Raw genomic sequence first — 17,563 nt, forward strand, 5'->3', positions numbered from 1 at the left:
TTAAAAATAAAGGTCCAGCCCTGGCCGGTTTGTCTCAGTGGATAGAGCATCAGCCTGCGGGCTGCAGGGTCCCAGGTTTGATTCCCGGTCAAGGGCACATGCTTGGGTTGTGGGCTCCAACCCCAGTGGGGGCGTGCAGGAGGTGGCCGATCCATGGTTCTCTCTCATCATGGATGTTTCTATCTCTCTCCCTCTCCCTTCCTTTTGAAATCAATAAAAATATGTTAAAAAGAAGTGGAACAACCAATTGACATTTCTCTTTCTCTCCCAAATCAATAAAAAATAAAGGTCCAATGTGTCCCTCCATCCTTTCATCCCTGCCCCGCGGCCTCTATAAAGCATTTCTCTCCTGTGCCTCGTGCTGCGCTTGGCTTGGGTCACACAGGCTCCATGAAATCGCCTCCCAGCCCTGTCACCAACTCATCGCCAGGCTCTCTCTCCTCACTTGCCCCGTCTCTCTCAGCTTCCGCAAGCAGGACTCAGGCAACTGGAAACTGAGGCACATTCTACCTGCCCGCAGTCACCAGTTCTGTAAGTCTTACTTTTTCAAGACAGCGTCGTACAAGCTCCATATATTCTCCAGGATTAACTGCACGAATAACGGCTTCTTTCCTTTCGCCTGTAAAAGAGAATGAACACGCTCAGGTTTCCGTGTATTTAATAGGGGATCTTAAATACTATCCTTTATTGTTGTTGTTGTTAATCCTTACCTAAGGATATTTTTCCTTTTTTTTTTTTTAGAGAACGTGGAAGGGAGGGGGAAAGACAGGGAGAAACATCAATGTGAGAGTCACATCAATTCGCTGCCTCCCACGTGCACCTGGACCAGAGCCAGGGATCAAGCCTGCAACCGAGGTACGTGCCCTTGACCAGAACTGAACCTGGGACCCGTCAGTCCTCGGGCCGACACGCTATCCACTGAGCCACACCGGCCGGGGCGTAATACTCATTCTTGACATGTTTTATTATCGACACGCCTCATTTCGACTAGAAGATATTTACTGAACCGCAGAGGGGAGGAGAGGAGGTTCAGTAACCCACCGTTCTCTCCCTGCGGGAACTACGGGAACTATCGCCTTCACAATGATGAGACCGTTTGGGGGACACGTCACTGCGGAGGCCCCCCTGCGCCCCTCAAAACACCACGGAGCGCCCAGCGGAGAGCGAACACGTGACTGCACGTACAGGCCTCGCCATGAACTTCCTGCTACAGAACATTATCATTATTTTTTAATATTTTACTGCTTTCGGAGAGGAAGGGAGAAGGAGAGAAACATCCATGATGAGAGAGAACCATGGATCGGCTGCCTCCTGAATGCCCGCAACCCAGGCACGTTCCCTGACCGGGAAGTGAACCAGGACCCCCTGGTTCATAGGTTGACGTTCAACCACGGAGCCACGCCGGCCGGGCTAAAGGATATTCCTAACCTGAAAAAGAATCAACTTCAAGGAAGAGGAAATTAAGAACAAAAAACCTACCATTTCTTTTACCGAACTGCATAATAACGCAGAGCCCCGTGAGACGGTGCTCTCACACGCCCAATCAGATGGACCATCAGCCGAGACGGCCTTCTGAAGAGCTAGTGACAAGTTAGTGGGAAATTAAGTCGTTACCTCTGAGTGCTCGGTTAAAAAAGTCATCACGAAGACAAAGGATTTACGCAAAGATGTCGGCCGGAGTCTTACTTACAAAAAACGTCCGGAAATTAGAAACAGACACTACGTCCGACCTGAGGGGAGGGATTGTGTAAACCAGCGGGTCTCAGCCTCCTGGCCCTTTAAATGCAGTTCCTCCTGTTGTGACCCAGCCATGGAATTATTTCCGTGGCTACTTCATCACTGTCATGTTGCCACTGTTATGAATCGTCATGTAAATACCTGATATGCAGGATGGGCTTAGGCGACCCCTGTGAAAGGGTTATTCGACCGCCAAAGGGGTTGCACCCACAGGTTGAGAACCGCTGATGTAAAGATGACGCGCTCACAGCACACACTGATGACAGGGCACTCAGGGGACAGGACGGTCTCCAGGCTTTCCTTGGATGGCTTCGTATCGTTATCATACCCGCCCCATGAGGCCAGCCTGCTGCCTCCATTTCACAGATGGAAACACTGAGGCACAGGGCGCAGCTGGTGAGGGCTGGGGCCGAGATCAAACCTCCAGTCAGGCCCCCGCCTTCCCCGCTCCCTGCACTGGCCCCCCTTCAATACGCTGCTGATTCAAGGCCTGCCATGGCCCAGGGAAGAGGCTCACACGTGGGGCTTTGTGCTTCATAGTAACAAGCAAGAAAGGAGCCACATTACGCAGACTGTACAATCGCAGTGAGGGACGGAGAGATCTAGTCAGCCAGAACACAAGAGCCCTGGCCGGTGTGGCTCAGTGGATAGAGCGTCTGCCTGCAGACCAAAGGGTCCCGGGTTCGATTCCGGTCAAGGGCATGGACCTCGGTTGCAGGCTCCTCCCCAGCCCGGGCCCTGGTTGGGACTTGTGCAGGAGGCAACCCATCGATGTGTCTCTCTCCCATCGATGTTTCTGTCTCTCCCTCTCCCTTCCTCTCTCTCTAAAAATCAATGGAAAAATATCCTCGGGGGAGGATTAACCAAGTAAAATAAAAGAAATGAAAACCACGGCAGTAGCTGGGTGCTGGCCTCTGGCTGTTGTCTTCCCTGTGCCCTCTGAGTCCTTTCTAAGAAGAACACCTGTGCTCTTCAGTGAGAATAAATTTATGAAACCCTGAACTCGACACTGAGGAGCGAAGCTTCAGGAAAAGGACCTCGCCGCCTGGGACTGGGCAGCCCTGCCCCCCCCGTCCCCAGAGGCAGGGCCCCGGAGCACCCGCTCCCCCCTCAGCACGCAAGGGGACGGGCATGGATAAGAGAAGGCCTCGGCACCTAACTGGTATGGCTCAGTGGATAGAGCACCGGCCTGCAGACTGAAGGGTCCCGGGTTCGATTCCGGTCAAGGGCATGGACCTCGGTTGCAGGCACATCCCCAGTGGGAGGTGTGCAGGAGGCAGCTGATCGATGTTTCTCTCTCATCGATGTTTCTAGCTCTCTATCCCTCTCCCTTCCTGTCTGTAAAAAATCAATAAAATATATTTAAAAAAAAAAAAAGAAGGCCTCAGCTAAGGCAAGGATGTCATGTAGGCCACACAGAGGGGTGTGAAAGAGATGTCTGTTTATGGTGGAGGTGGCACACATGTACATGATGCAAAATGGGTCTTCAAGCCTGGCTGGTGTGGCTCAGTGGTTGAGCCTCGGCCCATGAACCAGAAGGTCCCAGGTTCGAATCCTGGTCAGGGCACATGCCTGGGTTGTGGGCTCGATCCCCAGTGTGGGGCGTGTAGGAGGCAGCTGATCAATGATTCTCTCTCCTCATTGATGTTTCTATCTCTCTCTCCCTCTCCCTTTCTCTCTGAAATCAATAAAAAGTATTTTTAAAAAATGTCTTCAAGTGACCAGGATCTAAGATTTTTCTCCTCTAAAAAAAAAAAAAGAAAGCAACTCTTTGCTCCCTGTATGTGAAGCGCTCTATTTAAGCAGCACTTGAATATAAGATTCATGAGCATAAACCAAACACAGACGGTGAAACATCCTTCAGGAACTGCCCCCATGAGTCAGAGCCGAATTACATCCACTAAAGGGGTCACAGTTCAGGTTCCTAAGGGGAGGAACCCACATTCAAAAGAGAGCCCTGGCCATGTGGCTCAGTGGATAGAGCATCGGCCTGAGGACGGAAGGGTCTTGGGTTCGATTCCGGTCAAGGGTACGTACCTTGGTTGCAGGCTCCTCCCCGGCCCAGGCCCTGGTCAGGGCTCATGCAGGAGGCAACCCATTGATGTGTTCCTCTCACATCGATGTTTCTCTCTGTCTCTCCCCCTCCCTTCCACTCTCCCTAAAAAGATCCTTGGGTGAGAATTAAAAACAGCAACAATAAAAAAACAACAAGAAAACAAAAGGGACATAAGCCCATTACCTGATCCACCTTCATGATCTTCTTGGCCTTCATATTTATGTAATAGTCTCCCCACAATGTTTTCAAAAGAACTTCCTTTTTTATGCCAATTTTTTGACTGTAGATTTGGGCAAAGTGCTCAATTCTGGGGGGGAAAAAAAAAAAAAGCAAGTGGTCATGTCATTAGTGACATCAGTCAGAATGACCAGGCACCGTTCTGTCCAAAGTGCCTCGAATGTGTCCCTCACTGCACTCGTTCCCTCTCCCCCGAGGCAGGCGCTAACCCCCCCCTTTACAGAAAGGGACAAAGGAGCAGAGACGTGACACAGGGAGCACGTGACGCTGGGATGCAGCCCACACAGTCTGGCTCCAGAGCCCATGTCTTGTCCCATCTCTCTACCTCCCCATGAAGCAGAATTCATGCCATGGTGCCTTTTATTGTGTTTAATCCTCATCCGGGGACATGTTCTTATGGATTCTATTGAGAGAGACTAAGGAGGGAGGGAGAGAGCGAGGGAGGGAGGGGAGGAGAGAGACGAGACAGAACCATCAATTGGTTGCCCTGTGTGGCTGCTACTTCAGGGATCAGTAAAAAGAGAATCTGTATTCCTTCTAACAACTGTGGTGCATCTACAATGATCTCAAAACACAAAGTTCCATTTAAAGTATCAGCTGTGTAGCCCCCGGCCCGCGTGGCTCAGTGGCTGAGCGCTGACCTAGGAACCAGGAGGTCCAGGGTTTGATTCCCGGTCAGGGCACAGGCCCGGGTTGCGGGCTCGATCCCCAGTGGGGGGCGTGCAGGAGGCAGCCGGTCCGTGATTCTCTCTCGTCATGGATGTCTCTCTCTCTCTCCCTCTCCCTTCTTCTCTGACATCAATAAAAATATAAAACACACACATCAGCTGTGTCTGGAAGCCACAGCGAGGCTGGACCTGAGGGACGGACTCACCCGAAGCCCCAGCCGTCGATGGCGCTGGCGAAGACCACGTTGCCCTGGTCCGGGGAGAAGTACAGGTGGGAGTCGTCCGCGTCCTCCAAGCCCGCGCTCCAGTCGTACACCTGCTCCGCCCGGTCGGCCCCCGGGGCCCCGGGGGCCTCGCTCTCTCTCTCCGCCCTCTCTTCTAGGACTTTAGAAGTAAAAAGAGTTCCCGTGAGCGCATTGATCTAGGAGAGAGGGTGAAAGGGCGGAGGGTCAATCGGCTGCTTGGCGCCGGGGCGGGAGACCCCGTGACGAGCACTGGCCACGCCTGGAACCACCGTCAGTCAGTCAGTCAGTCACCGCCTGGGCTCAGGCGAGGCTGGCGTTGACAATGAATAACTTCCGTGTTACCAAGCGGTTCTTTCTGGCCCCAGCACAGCTAGACTGTGCGGCTCCCGCAGGGCATTCTTGTGATGACTGTTTTAATGCAAACACGAATGTGTGGTACCTTTACCTGTTTTTCAGGACTGAGGCCTGGCGTCCCGGGAACTCAGGGCTCCCAGGATCCTAGTTAGCAGCCTTAGTCAGCCTTAGCCCGGCCATGTCGCACATCAGCTACGCATTTGAACTTGTCACCACTCTCGCAGGCCCCCTTCCCGACCTCTAACTCCCAACGACTTTCACTCTCAAGTCATCTTATTTCCGACCTCAGAGAGACGATGGAAGCTACTATTCAGAAATCCACGCCCGGCCTGTGTGGCGCAGTGGTTGAGCGTCGACCAATAAACCAGGAGGTCAGGGTTTGATTCCCAGTCAAGGGCACATGCCTGTGTTGTGGGCTCCAGACCCAGTGGGGGGTACAGAAGGCAGCCGATCCATGATTCTTTCCCATCATGGATGTTTCTCTCTCTCCCCCTCCTTTCTGAAATCAATAAAGAAATATATTTTTTTAAAAAAACCAACTCAGAAACTATCCAATCTTTCTGGGAAAAAATTAAAAAACAAAACAAAACACAAAAACCAAACAGCCTCCTAACACCGCCTCCCTGTGGAACCAGAACGACAAGATTTCAAACATTAAAGAGCATTAAAACCTATTGTCCGAGCCTCACGCGCGAGGACGCTCCCAGCCGGCGGGACCCCGAGAGGAGGCGTGCGCTGCCGCCTCTGCTGTTCTCTGCGGATGCCAGCACGTGTGACTCGTAAGTGGGAAAGCGAGTAATTCTAAGGAAGTGAATTTTCCAGAGCCGCACCTCAGACTCCACCCGGCAACTTCCTTGCAGCTCCTCCTCGAGCCCCGATTTTAAACGGCCGCAGAAAAGGACGCGATACCTGCTCTAAGATGTTCTTGAGGTGGGAGTAGGCCTCCTGAGGGGTGAGCTTCAGCTCCACGATCAGGCGATCGGTCTTATTGATCACCAGCACGGGCCGGATGTTTTCGAGCCAGGCCTGGCGCAGAACTGCCTGTGTCTGATGGAAACAGAAAGGAGAGCGGAAAACTCGTGATCTGAAATAATTAAAGCACATTTAAGAAATCTTGATTAATAATCAGCTTATTCCGCCCTGGCTGGGTTGCCCAGTGGGTAGAGCATTGACCTGTGGACTAAAGGGTCCAGGGTTTGATTACAGTCAAGGGCACAGGCCCGGGTTGTGGCTCGATCCCCAGTGTGGGGCGTGCAGGAGGCGGCTGATCAGCGATTCTCTCTCATCATTGGTGTTTCTATCGCTCTCTCCCTCTCCCTTCTCTCTGAAATCAATACAAATCTACTTTTTAAAGAACTAATCATCAGCTCATTCCCATCCTCCTTTATAACTCGGACTACGCCCGTCAGACACAGGTGGTCACGAGACATTCACAAGTGTAGAACACATCAGCAAGGAAGTTCAGACCACACACCATCCTTCCCTTCGTGGAACTGGCCATTTGCTTAAGGAGAATAAGTGAACCTGTGTAAAAGACAAGGAGGAGCCCGCCCGGCCGCGTGGCTCAGCGGTTGAGCATCACCCTACGAGCCTGGAGGTCAGGGTTCGATTCCCGCTCAGGGCACAGGCCCGGGTTGCGGGCTGGATCCCCAGTGTAGGGCGTGCAGGAGACAGCCGGTCCATGATTCTCTCTCATCACTGATATTTCTATCTCTCTCTCTCCCTTCCTCTCTGAAATCAATAAAAATGTATTTAAAAAAAAAGAATCTAAAGTTAAAGTCACCCTGAAAACTTAGGTGAGGTAACGCCACCACAGACTGGGAGGTTATCGAACGCCAAATGTAAAACCTGTGATTGTCAGTGAAACGTCTCAGTGCACACGGCCACCAGCAGTCACTTCCTCCTCCGCCACCTCCCCGCACCCGTGACGTATTTCCACACCACAGCCCCCTCCCTACCTGTGGGCAGACTCCCTCCACGGCATCGACCACGATGATGCACCCGTCGCAGATGCGAACGGCCGTGGACACTTCGGAGGAGAAGTCCACGTGGCCCGGGGAGTCTATGAGGTTGATGAGGTACTCCTCGCCACCTGGAGTGGAGGGCGGGACGGCCGCTGTCAGCCGTGCAGGTATACGACGCACTGCCTCCGGCGTCCCAGAGGCAGAGCGCTCAGAGCTGATGTCAGGCTACAGAGGGCAGAGGCCCCACCCGCAGCTTTCAGTCCGTCTGGAATTCCCGTGGACGAAACTGCTGATTCCAAACAGCGTCTATATAAAACATTCGGACTTGCCCTGGCTGGGTTGCTCAGTGGTTAGAGTGTCAGCCGTGGGACCGAAAGGTTGAGTTTACTTTTATTTTTCAAAAATACATTTTTACTAGAGACCCGGTGCACGAATTCATGCACAGGTGGTGGTGGGGGGGGGGCCCGCAGCCTGGCAGGGTCATCTCGCCTAATCGTGACCGGGGTGATGGGGGCTGGCTGCCGGGGAGGGACCGCAGGAGGGCTCCAGGGCGTGTCCAGTCTGTCCTGCCCAGTCCTGATCGGCCGGACCCCAGCAGCAAGCTAGCCTACCGGTTGGAGTGTCTGCCCCCTGGTGGTCAGTGTGCATCATAGCAACTGGTGGAATGATTGGACACTTAGCATATTACACTTTTATTATATACGATTGATTTCAGAGAGGAAGGGAGAGGCAGAGAGAGAGATAGAAACCTCAATGAGAGAGAATCATTAATCAGCTGCCTCTTACACGTCCCCTACTGGGGATAGAGCCCACAACCCGGGCATGTGCCCTGACCAGGAATCGAGCCCAGGACCCTTCAGTCTGCAGGCCAACGCTCTATCCACTGAGCCAAACCGGCTAGGGCGGGTTGTGGGTTTAATTCCCAGCCTAGGGCACATACCTAGGTTTTTACTAGAGGCCCAGTGCACATTCGTGCACGGGTGGGGTCCCTCGGCCTGGCCGGCGATTGGGGCCAATCGGGGCCATCTTGCCCAATCCTGACCAGGGTGATGGGGGCTGGTTGCTGGGGAGGGACTGCAGGTTCCTCCTGGGCCCAACTTTCAGGAGGCAACCAATCAATGTTTCTCTCTCTCTCTCACCCCCTCCTCCCAAATAAATAAATAAATAAAATAAAATATTCAGATTTTATTATTCTAATAGTTACCACTTGCTTAGCCTCCTGTGAGGCAGGCACTGTGTTAAGTAAACAAATGTAATGTGCTGATCACACACTATTGAACCCTTACAATAAGCCTATTAGGTACATATTGCTATACCCATTTCACAGATTAGGAAGTTGAGACTATACAAGGACCAACGCCCGAGAGGGAAGGTTGTTCAAAGGGGCCCAAACGGGAAATGCCGACTTCAACAGACACAGCAGCTGGCCGACGACTTCCCTACAAAACCTCAAAGCTCAGGCGCGGATCTGCTCAGTCCAGAGTTCGAGTCAATTCTACAAACCAAGCCGTGTGCTAAGCGCTCTCGCATGGAGTCTCCCCTCCAGGCTCACGACACACACGCGTGTTACGCGTACAGCCGGGCGACCACACACGCCGTTCAGCTGGAAGTGCCACATCCCACTAAGCTGATGTCAGGCCCGGGCACGGCAGAGTGACTGGCCCCGCCCCCAGGTTAGAGAGACTGAACCTTAAAACGTAAGTGAACCAGGAAGAAAAACGGTATCTCGTTAGCATTCTACCCTCATTCCCACTCACTGCTAACGTGACATCATTCTCTTCCAAAGGTAAAACAATTACTCAAACGCTCAAACACCCCCACAGACACTGGACTTTCGCTCCTTCTCTATACTCTGCCCTTCAGCCTGCGGGCTCCAGACTCCGCGGGGCTGAATATGGTAAGCTATGGGGTGCGTCGCGGGCTCTCCCCGGGGACTTTAACAGCCCGATGACGGGGCTGAATACGGTAAGCTATGGGGTGCGTCGAGGGCTCTCCCCGGGGACTTTAACAGCCCGATGACGGGGCTGAATACGGTAAGCTATGGGGTGCGTCGAGGGCTCTCCCCGGGGACTTTAACAGCCCGATGACGGGGCTGAATACGGTAAGCTATGGGGCGCGTCGCGGGCTCTCCCCGGGGACTTTAACAGCCCGATGACGGGGCTGAATATGGTAAGCTATGGGGCGCGTCGCGGGCTCTCCCCGGGGACTTTAACAGCCCGATGACGGGGCTGAATATGGTAAGCTATCGGGGCGCGTCGCGGGCTCTCCCCAGGGACTTTAACAGCCCGATGACGGGGCTGAATATGGTAAGTTACGGGGCGCGTCGCGGGCTCTCCCCGGGGACTTTAACAGCCCGATGACGGGGCTGAATATGGTAAGTTACGGGGCGCGTCGCGGGCTCTCCCCGGGGACTTTAACAGCCCGATGACGGGGCTGAATACGGTAAGCTATGGGGCGCGTCGCGGGCTCTCCCCGGGGACTTTAACAGCCCGATGACGGGGCTCGGCCCGAGGTGACACTGATGATGATAAGACAACCACCAAGGCCGGGCTCGCATCCGGGGCGGCCTGTGTGCCTGGCACTGTTCCAAGCCGTGTACAGGCACTCCTTCCTGTCGGCCTACAACCACCCTTTGTGGTGGCCGCTCCCATCAGCCCAGTTTTACAGAGCGGAACACGAGGACGCAGAAAGCTCAATGTTTTTCTGCAGGACACGCGGCTAGAACCGGCTCTGAGGTTCCCCGCCTGAGATCAAACACTGCAGAACGGCAGCGGGGAAGCTCGGACCCATCTAACCCCAAAGCCACACGCTCGGCCACGCTGCTCAGGATGGCCCGCATTTCATCCTGGGAGGCCAGACCTGTGGGCAGCACAACACTGGGCGAAGGACCCCCAAGTGCGCTGGGGCCGTGAGGGCAGCTTGCTGTCCTGGGAGGGTCACACTGATCCACCCCAGATGCCTTCACCCACAAGCACCGTTTCTGCCTGGTGCTCTCTGGAGCTGAGACGGCAGCCCGGCAGCCCCCTCTGACCAGCGTAGGGTTGCTACTCATCACGTGGCGTCTTACGAGCTGCCCATCAGCGATGCTTCTTTGTCCGTGGCCTGTTATTACGTGGAAGACCCGGAAGAACCTGTTGTGCCACGTTCTTGGAAGACGAAGCTGAGGTGAAGGGGAGCATGGGAAGCAATTCCTGGGAGCTCTGAGGACGGGAGAGTCATCTGCCTTCCGGAGATGAGGAGGCCCGAGATAGGTGCCTGGGGAGCCGGTTTACAAGCTCTGGAGTCGGCCCTGGAGTCGGAGAACCAGTGAGCCAAGCTCCTGCCAGACCTGCACACCATGGCTTCTGCCAACAGTGACACTGCAGGCAGTCCTCGGGTGACGTCGGACTCGACGAACGTCGTTTCATGGTTACGTCGCCATCTCCCATTTATTTATAAAAAAAAAAGTTCCGTCATTTCGACGTATGTGCCTATGTGCTTTATGCTTTTTATTTATTTACCACAAGGAAAGGTCAGGAATTGTTATCTTTCTTTTAAATTTTTTTTACTGTTTCACTTCATGACTGCTGTGTCTGTGCTCCATGTGAGTGATATAGGTGCTTATGTAGGTGGGTTCTGACTTACGGCGAAAAAAATCGCGTTACGTCACCATAGGAACGGCTCTCCGACGTAACCCAAGGACCTGCTGTGATGTCTTATGCTCCTGGGAAATCCCTGGACGAACAGAAGAGTGACACAGGCCACCTGCAACGCCAGGCTGTGTATCATAAGGAATTAGAAAAGCAGTTCCAGGAGGAGGGAGACGTGCCGGGAAAGCCTGCAGAGTGTTAGGCAAGTAGGCCCAACATCTGAAGGCGACAGAGCAAGTCTTCCCATCGTAATAGGTCCCCAGTCAGCTACTTGAGAACCTTCGTCTTCTGTAGCTAAAAGATAAACTCGATCTCAAACTGCTGCTACAATAAAAGCCTAAGGAGGTGGGCGGTTGAGGCTGCCTGGTCCCTTTAGCCAGGCGGCCCCTTAGCCCTCTCTTTCACATCAAACGCTGTGTCAGAGTCCTCCATTCATCTGTCCCTCGGGGTCTGCAGCTCAGCCCCGGCAGCTTGATTCCCCAAAAAAGTTGTGATGCAGTAAAATGGCGTTTAATGATCCATTTTTGAGCCAGGAATAACGGGGAACATAGATTCCGAGTCATTTTTATACAGTGGATGATACAAAAAATAGGTGATCAGTCGGGGAATAAATGACTATAACACATAGTTAACTTGGCAATTATGATCAGTGGGTTTATAAGGACACACTGGAAAGGATGTTTTAAAAAATATTTTTCTAGCCCTCACTGGCTTGGCCCAGTGGATAGGGCGTCAGCCTGTGGGCTGAAGACTCCCAGGTTTGATTCCAGTCAAGGGCACATGCCTGGGCTGCGGGCTCGATCTCCAGTAGGGGTGTGTGCAGGAGGCAGCTGATCAAAGATTCTCTGTCATCATTGATGTTTCTGCCTCTCCTTCTCCCTTCCTCTCTGAAATCAATAAAATATATTTTTAAAAAGAACGAAATCTACAAAATCACCTGGGTGGACGGGGGGGTGGGGGGGAGGAGGACAGGTGTGAACAGCCAGAGGTTCCCACCTGCGTCCAAGTCTGGACAGCCTGGCTCTGACCACAGGTCATTTGGAAAGGCGAGAATGTGACGTGTGGAGTAGAACGAAAGAAACGGAGGCAGGCAATGAACCCGGGAAAAGAATGGAAGATTCAAAACTCTTTTTCTTTAAAACAGAGATGGACTTACCTTGTGCGTAATGCAGGGAGATGGCGCTGGATTTCATGGTGATGCCCCGGATCTGCTCGTCCTCCCGGCTGTCCATGTACCGTAACTGTGGGAACAAACAGAGGCACCCTTACTGCCCACGGAACTGAAACGTCACATTCAAGTGGAATGATTTGGACTTTTGCGTTAAGTGCTTACTTTAAAAAAATATACATTTTTATGTCAGAGAGGAAGGGAGGGGAGAGAGAGAGAGACTGAAACATCCATGATGAGAGAGAATCATTGATCAGCTGCTTCCTGCACGCCCCCCACGGGGGACGGATGTGCCCTGACCAGGAATCTTACCGTGACCTCCTGGTTCCTAGGCCGACGCTCAGCTCCTGAGCCACGGCGGCCGGGCTTACGTGCTTACCTTTTAAACTAAAGGCCCTTTGGACATTTTTAAGGGGGAGGGATGGAGAATGCTAGTTTGTCATGGGGAAGAGAACACAGACAAACTGAAAGACATGAACTAGTTTGCAAATGCAGTCAGACCACACACAGCCTCCCCGGGGTGGGGGCTGCTCATTCAGATTCCAGCCGTGAGTGACGGGTGGTCCTGAGCCGTTCACAGAAGGCAGCCTGGGGGAACGTTCTTCCATTCACCAAGAACACGGCCACTCTTTCCCTTCACAGGCTCATTGACAAAGTCTGAACAGACATTCCAACAGGAGTCTCTGGAAGCCAGGGACGCCTTCACTCCTTCCCCTAAATTAGATTTTAAAGAATAATAAGGCCCTAGCCAATGTGGCTCAGTGGACAGAGTGTCGGCCTGTGGACTGAAGGGTCCCAGGTTCGATTCCGGCCAAGGGCACATGCCTGAGTTGTGGGCTTGATTCAAGTAGGGGGCGTGCAGGAGGCAGCCGATCCATGATTCTCTCATCATTGATGTTTCTATCTCCCTCTCCCTATTCCTTCCTCTCTGAAATCAATAAAGGAAAAAAAAAAAGAATGATAGGGTAGCCCTAGCCCGTGTTGCTCAGTGGATAGAGCACTGGCCTGTGGACTGATGGGTCCCACCCAGTTTGATTCCCATCAAGGGCTTGTACCTCAGTTGCAGGCTCAATCCCTGGCCCCGTAGGGGCGCCAAGTGAGAGGCAACCAATCAATGAGTCTCTCACATCGATGTTTATCTCTCCCTCTCCCTTCCACTCTCTCTAAAAATCAATGGAAAAATATCCTCGGGTGTGAGGATTAACAACAACAACAGAAGGAGAATGAGAAGGTAGAAGATGTTTCTAACACGGCCATTTATTTAGCTGATGGCTTTCATAAAGCGTAAACGCCCACACACGGGCCTGCATCTCGTTCCCGGGGCGCTACAGAGCTTCGTACTGACGGTGGCTTCAATGGACCGGAGAACCCCTCTCCGGCCCAGCCCTGAGCACCTCGCTACCCCCTCCGCCCGTTGCAGGACGGCCTATTCCCTGCCCAGCCCTACTTCTCTCCACTGCCACACTTCTGAAAACTTCATTCTTTTTGTTGTTGTTGTTAATCCTCACCAGAGAATATTTTCCCATTGATTTTTAGAGAGAGTGGAGGAGAGGGGAGAAAGAGAGAGAGAGAAACGTCGATGTGAGAGAGACACATTGATGGGTTGCCTCCCACACGCACCCGGACCAGGGCTGGGGACCGAGCCTGCAAGCGAGATATGTGCCTTTGACCAGAATCGAACCCGGGACCCTTCAGAACCTGGGCTGATGCTCTGTCCACTGAGCCAGACTGGTGAGGGTACTTCTACACCCGTTAGATTTCCTCATTTCTTTCGTTCAGAAGCCTTGAGAGTAACTTGTTGTCATGGGGTTGCCACGTGGATTCATCCCGTATTCATTCTTTAATTTCCAGAAAAGCTTCATGTCCCATAGCTTCTAGCAAAACAAACGCTTAAAAGCTACCAATGACCTCTGGCCAAACACACCAACCTGGTCAGCCCTCACTCTTCTTGGTCAGGGCATTAGACACACCTGAGTGAGTTACTCTTGGTGCATGTGTGTGCTCTGCACATGTGTGCGCTCTGCACATGTGTGCGCTCTGCACATGCGTGAAATTCTCCCAGGGGTCTCCCATCTCCTGGTTTCCTGTCTGCCTCTCCCTAGGTCCCACTCCTGGCTCCTCTTCACCTCTCCAACTTCTCAGAAAGGCCTTCCTCCAGCCCTGGCCGGTGTGGCTCAGTGGACAGAGCATTGTTGGCCTGCAGACTGATGGGTCCCGGGTTCAATTCCGGTCAAGGGCACTCACCCGGGCTGCAGACTGTGCCCCCAGTAGGGGGTGTGTAAGAGGCAGCCAATCTGAGATTCTCTCTCATCATTGATGTTTCCATCGCCCTTTCCCTCTCCCTTCCTCTCTAAAAATATATTTAAAAAAAGAAAGACAGGCCTTCCTCCAAAAAGTCTCGTTCTCTTGGTATTCTATACTAGAGGCCCAATGCACAAAATCCGTGCAAGAGTAGGCCTTCCGTCCCCTGGCTGCCGGCACCAGCTTCCCTCCGGCTGCTGGCAGGCGGCGAGGACCCAGGCTTCCCTCGCAGCCCAGCTTCGTCTGGAAGGTCATCCGGAAGGACATCAGGTCTAATTAGCATATTATGCTTTTATTACTAGAGGCCTGGTGCACAAATTCGTGCACAGGTGAGTTCCCTCAGCCTGGACAGCGAGGGGGGCTTATCGGGGCCTGCGGGCCGGGGAAGGAACAGTGGGAGGTTGGCTGTGGGAGCGCACTGACCACCAGGGGGCAGCTCCTGTGCTGAGCGTCTGCCCCCTGGTAGTCAGTGCGTCGTCATAGCTACTGGTCCACCGGTTGCAAAGGTGGCTTAGGCTTTTACATATATAGACGTGTGCATTTCTTCTTTCAGTCTTCTATGTGTACTTTTTTGATTCTATTTTGCTTCTCCATCTCCCCTTCTCTCTGTTCCCAGTCACCTGACGCATCCTGCTGGTTATATTCTAAACTCATTAAGGCGAGGAACATCGCTATTTTGGTTATTTTTGTTTTGTTTTTAAATACATTTTATTGATTTTTTACAGAGAGGAAGGGAGAGGGATAGAGAGTCAGAAACATTGATGAGAGAGAAACATCAATCAGCCGCCTCCTGCACACCCCCCACTGGGGCTGTGCCCGCAACCAAGGTACATGCCCCCAACCGGAATTTAACCCGGGACCCTTCAGTCCACAGGCCGATGCTCTATCCACCAAGCCAAACCGGCCAGGGCAACATCGCTATTTTGTATTGCAAGTAAGTTATTCCCCGTCCTTTCACAGTGCAGCCGGAAACGAAGATCTCTTGAATTCCTTTCCTAAAATATGTCCATCACGGCCCACAGGCTGCAGAAGCCGACCTGTGGCACGTCACTGAGCCTTGAAGGTCTGCGATCATCTGATACACCCTCTACCAGTTCGTGTTCTCTCCTGGTGGTGTAGATGCCAACCTTCCACTCCCATCAAGCAGACCTCGCCACGGAGCCTTTTCCCGTGTTATTTTCCCCCTGGTTGAGGCTTTCTTTGCTTTCCCCTCAAACCACCTCACCCGCCTGGGAAAACGGCCACAACTGTGCCAGGATATCGCCTGATGCGTGGTGCTTACAGGATCACTAAGCACACAGCAGACGTTCATCACACCATAGGTGGCTGCTACTTGCTGAGACGCAACAAGTGTTCATCCACTGCAACTACATACCTTGCCTGCCAGGCGGCTGGAGATGATTCCATTGCTGGATATGAGGCAGTCGGCCAGGGTAGTTTTGCCTGTTAAAATATCAGTATTAATTTAAATCTATTTATGTTTTTATTTATCTTTTATTTTTAATAATAATAATTATTATTTCTTAATCCTCACCCCAGGATATTTTTCCATTGATTTTTTAGGGAGAGTGGAAGAGAGAGGGAAAGACAGAGAGAAACATCCTAGTGAGAAAAACTCATCAACTGGTTGCCTCCTGCACGTGCCCGGACCAGGGCCCGGGCTGGGGAGGAGCCTGCAACCGAGGTCCGTGCCCTTGACCAGAATCAAACCCGGGACCTTACAGTCCACAGGCCGACGCTCTATCCACTGAGTCACACCAGCTCGGGCTAACTCCCGAGTTTTAAAAACTCAAATTCTCATTTAGAAAACAAGGCAACAGTTTTGGGCAGCGTGGCTCCCTGGTTGAGCATCGACCTATGAACCAGGAGGTCAGGGTTCGATTCCCATCAGGGCACAGGCCCAGGTTGCGGGCTCGATCCCCAGCATGGGGCATGCAGGAGGCAGCCGGTCCATGATCCTCTTTCATCATAGATGTTTCTCTTTCTGTCCCTCCCCCTTCCTCTCTGAAATTTAAATAAATAAATAGATAGATGACAGATTAGATTAGAGAGATAGATTAGATAGATAGACAGACAGACAGACAGACAGATGGATAGACAGATAGACAGATAGACAGACAGACAGACAGACAGACAGATAGATAAAAAACAAGGAAACATGCCAGAATGCAAATCACGGGGCAACTGCCTGTATTTGCAATGTTTCACCGCGCATGCGCGTCCCGGACATCAAAGGCAGGAAGTCCCGCCCCTCACGCCGCTGACACCCGGGAGCCCCGCCCCCGCACCCCCGGCCCCCGGACAGGACAGGACAGGTCCCCGGCTCCTCACCGTGGTCCACGTGCGCCAACACGCAGATGTTCCTGACGTTCGCGGGGTTCCTCTGCAGCTGCACCATCTTCTCCAAACTGTGGGGCCCCATGGCCGCCGGCTTCCGGGGCCGGGGGCACCTGGGCACCTGGGCTCCGGGGCGGGGCGTTCAAATCACTTTTTAATGAGAAAGTAAAAACGCTGGCAAGTTGCCGACGGGACAGCTCGCGGGCGCCGCACCCCGGAACCCGGGGCAAGGTCCCGGGGGAAGCGACACCCCCACCCTCCGCGGGGCCCAAGTCCGGCCGCCGCCCTGACGCGCACACCTGCCCCGACCGGGCGCGGGCTCGGCTCCCCCCACAAGCCCCCGCGCGGGGCGGCTGGGAGGTTCCCCGCGGCGCTGGGCGCGGGGTGCACGGAGGGGACCCCAGGGAGACTCCCCTTTTCCCCCCGCCCCGCACTCACCCCGCACGCGCTTCCCGAGGGAAACGTCCGCGGCCCCGGACGGCCCACGGCGCCCGAGGGAAAGTTTGGGGTCACGGGCCGGCCCCCCCGAACCCCGCGCGGTTCTGGGGTCCCGCATCCCCTTCTTCCGCGAAGTCGACGCCCCCTTCTCCTCAGCGCGTGGGAACCGGGGCCGCGCGGGGAAGCGGCCCGTCCCCTCCCGTTGCCCCGGCCCCCCACCCGCCCGGAGACGGCCGACGGGGACCCCGATCCCAGCGGCGGGGGCGGGGGGCGCACCCACCTGCTCGGAACCCTCGCCGGGTCGCACACGCGCGTCCGAGGCGTCCGGAGCTTCGCGGGGGCAGTGCGCCTGCGCGCGGGGCGGGGCGGGGGACCTGCGACGTCAGTCCCGCGCGTGCTGACGTCACCGCGTCCGTCTCCTGGGCGCCC

At 53.8% G+C, this 17,563-nt stretch overlaps 1 protein-coding gene across 6 annotated transcripts in view; it reads right to left on the bottom strand.

Moving 5' to 3' along the window:
- The window catches only part of EFL1 (elongation factor like GTPase 1), a 68,685-nt gene extending 51,122 nt beyond the window's left edge, over nucleotides 1-17,563 (bottom strand). For 4 of the 6 annotated variants that reach the window (XR_004968657.1, XR_004968655.1, XR_004968656.1 and 1 more), the window contains exons 1-9: nucleotides 17,415-17,551; nucleotides 16,691-16,846; nucleotides 15,735-15,802; nucleotides 12,047-12,131; nucleotides 7,256-7,389; nucleotides 6,207-6,344; nucleotides 4,905-5,119; nucleotides 3,977-4,100; nucleotides 543-619 (exon numbers count right to left, since the gene is read on the bottom strand). Coding sequence is in view for 3 of the 6 variants with exons in the window: in XM_036315923.1 (XP_036171816.1) it covers nucleotides 543-619; nucleotides 3,977-4,100; nucleotides 4,905-5,119; nucleotides 6,207-6,344; nucleotides 7,256-7,389; nucleotides 12,047-12,131; nucleotides 15,735-15,802; nucleotides 16,691-16,781 (932 nt within the window). In the remaining 3 variants the exon portion in view is untranslated. Of the gene's footprint in view, nucleotides 1-542; nucleotides 620-3,976; nucleotides 4,101-4,904; nucleotides 5,120-6,206; nucleotides 6,382-7,255; nucleotides 7,390-12,046; nucleotides 12,132-15,734; nucleotides 15,803-16,690; nucleotides 16,847-17,134; nucleotides 17,316-17,414 lie in introns of those variants that run through there. The other 2 variants (XM_036315922.1, XM_036315924.1) reach the window with 2 other exon arrangements.

The sequence above is a fragment of the Myotis myotis genome, unplaced genomic scaffold (assembly GCF_014108235.1).
Source record: "Myotis myotis isolate mMyoMyo1 unplaced genomic scaffold, mMyoMyo1.p scaffold_m19_p_67, whole genome shotgun sequence".
NCBI lineage: Eukaryota > Metazoa > Chordata > Mammalia > Chiroptera > Vespertilionidae > Myotis > Myotis myotis.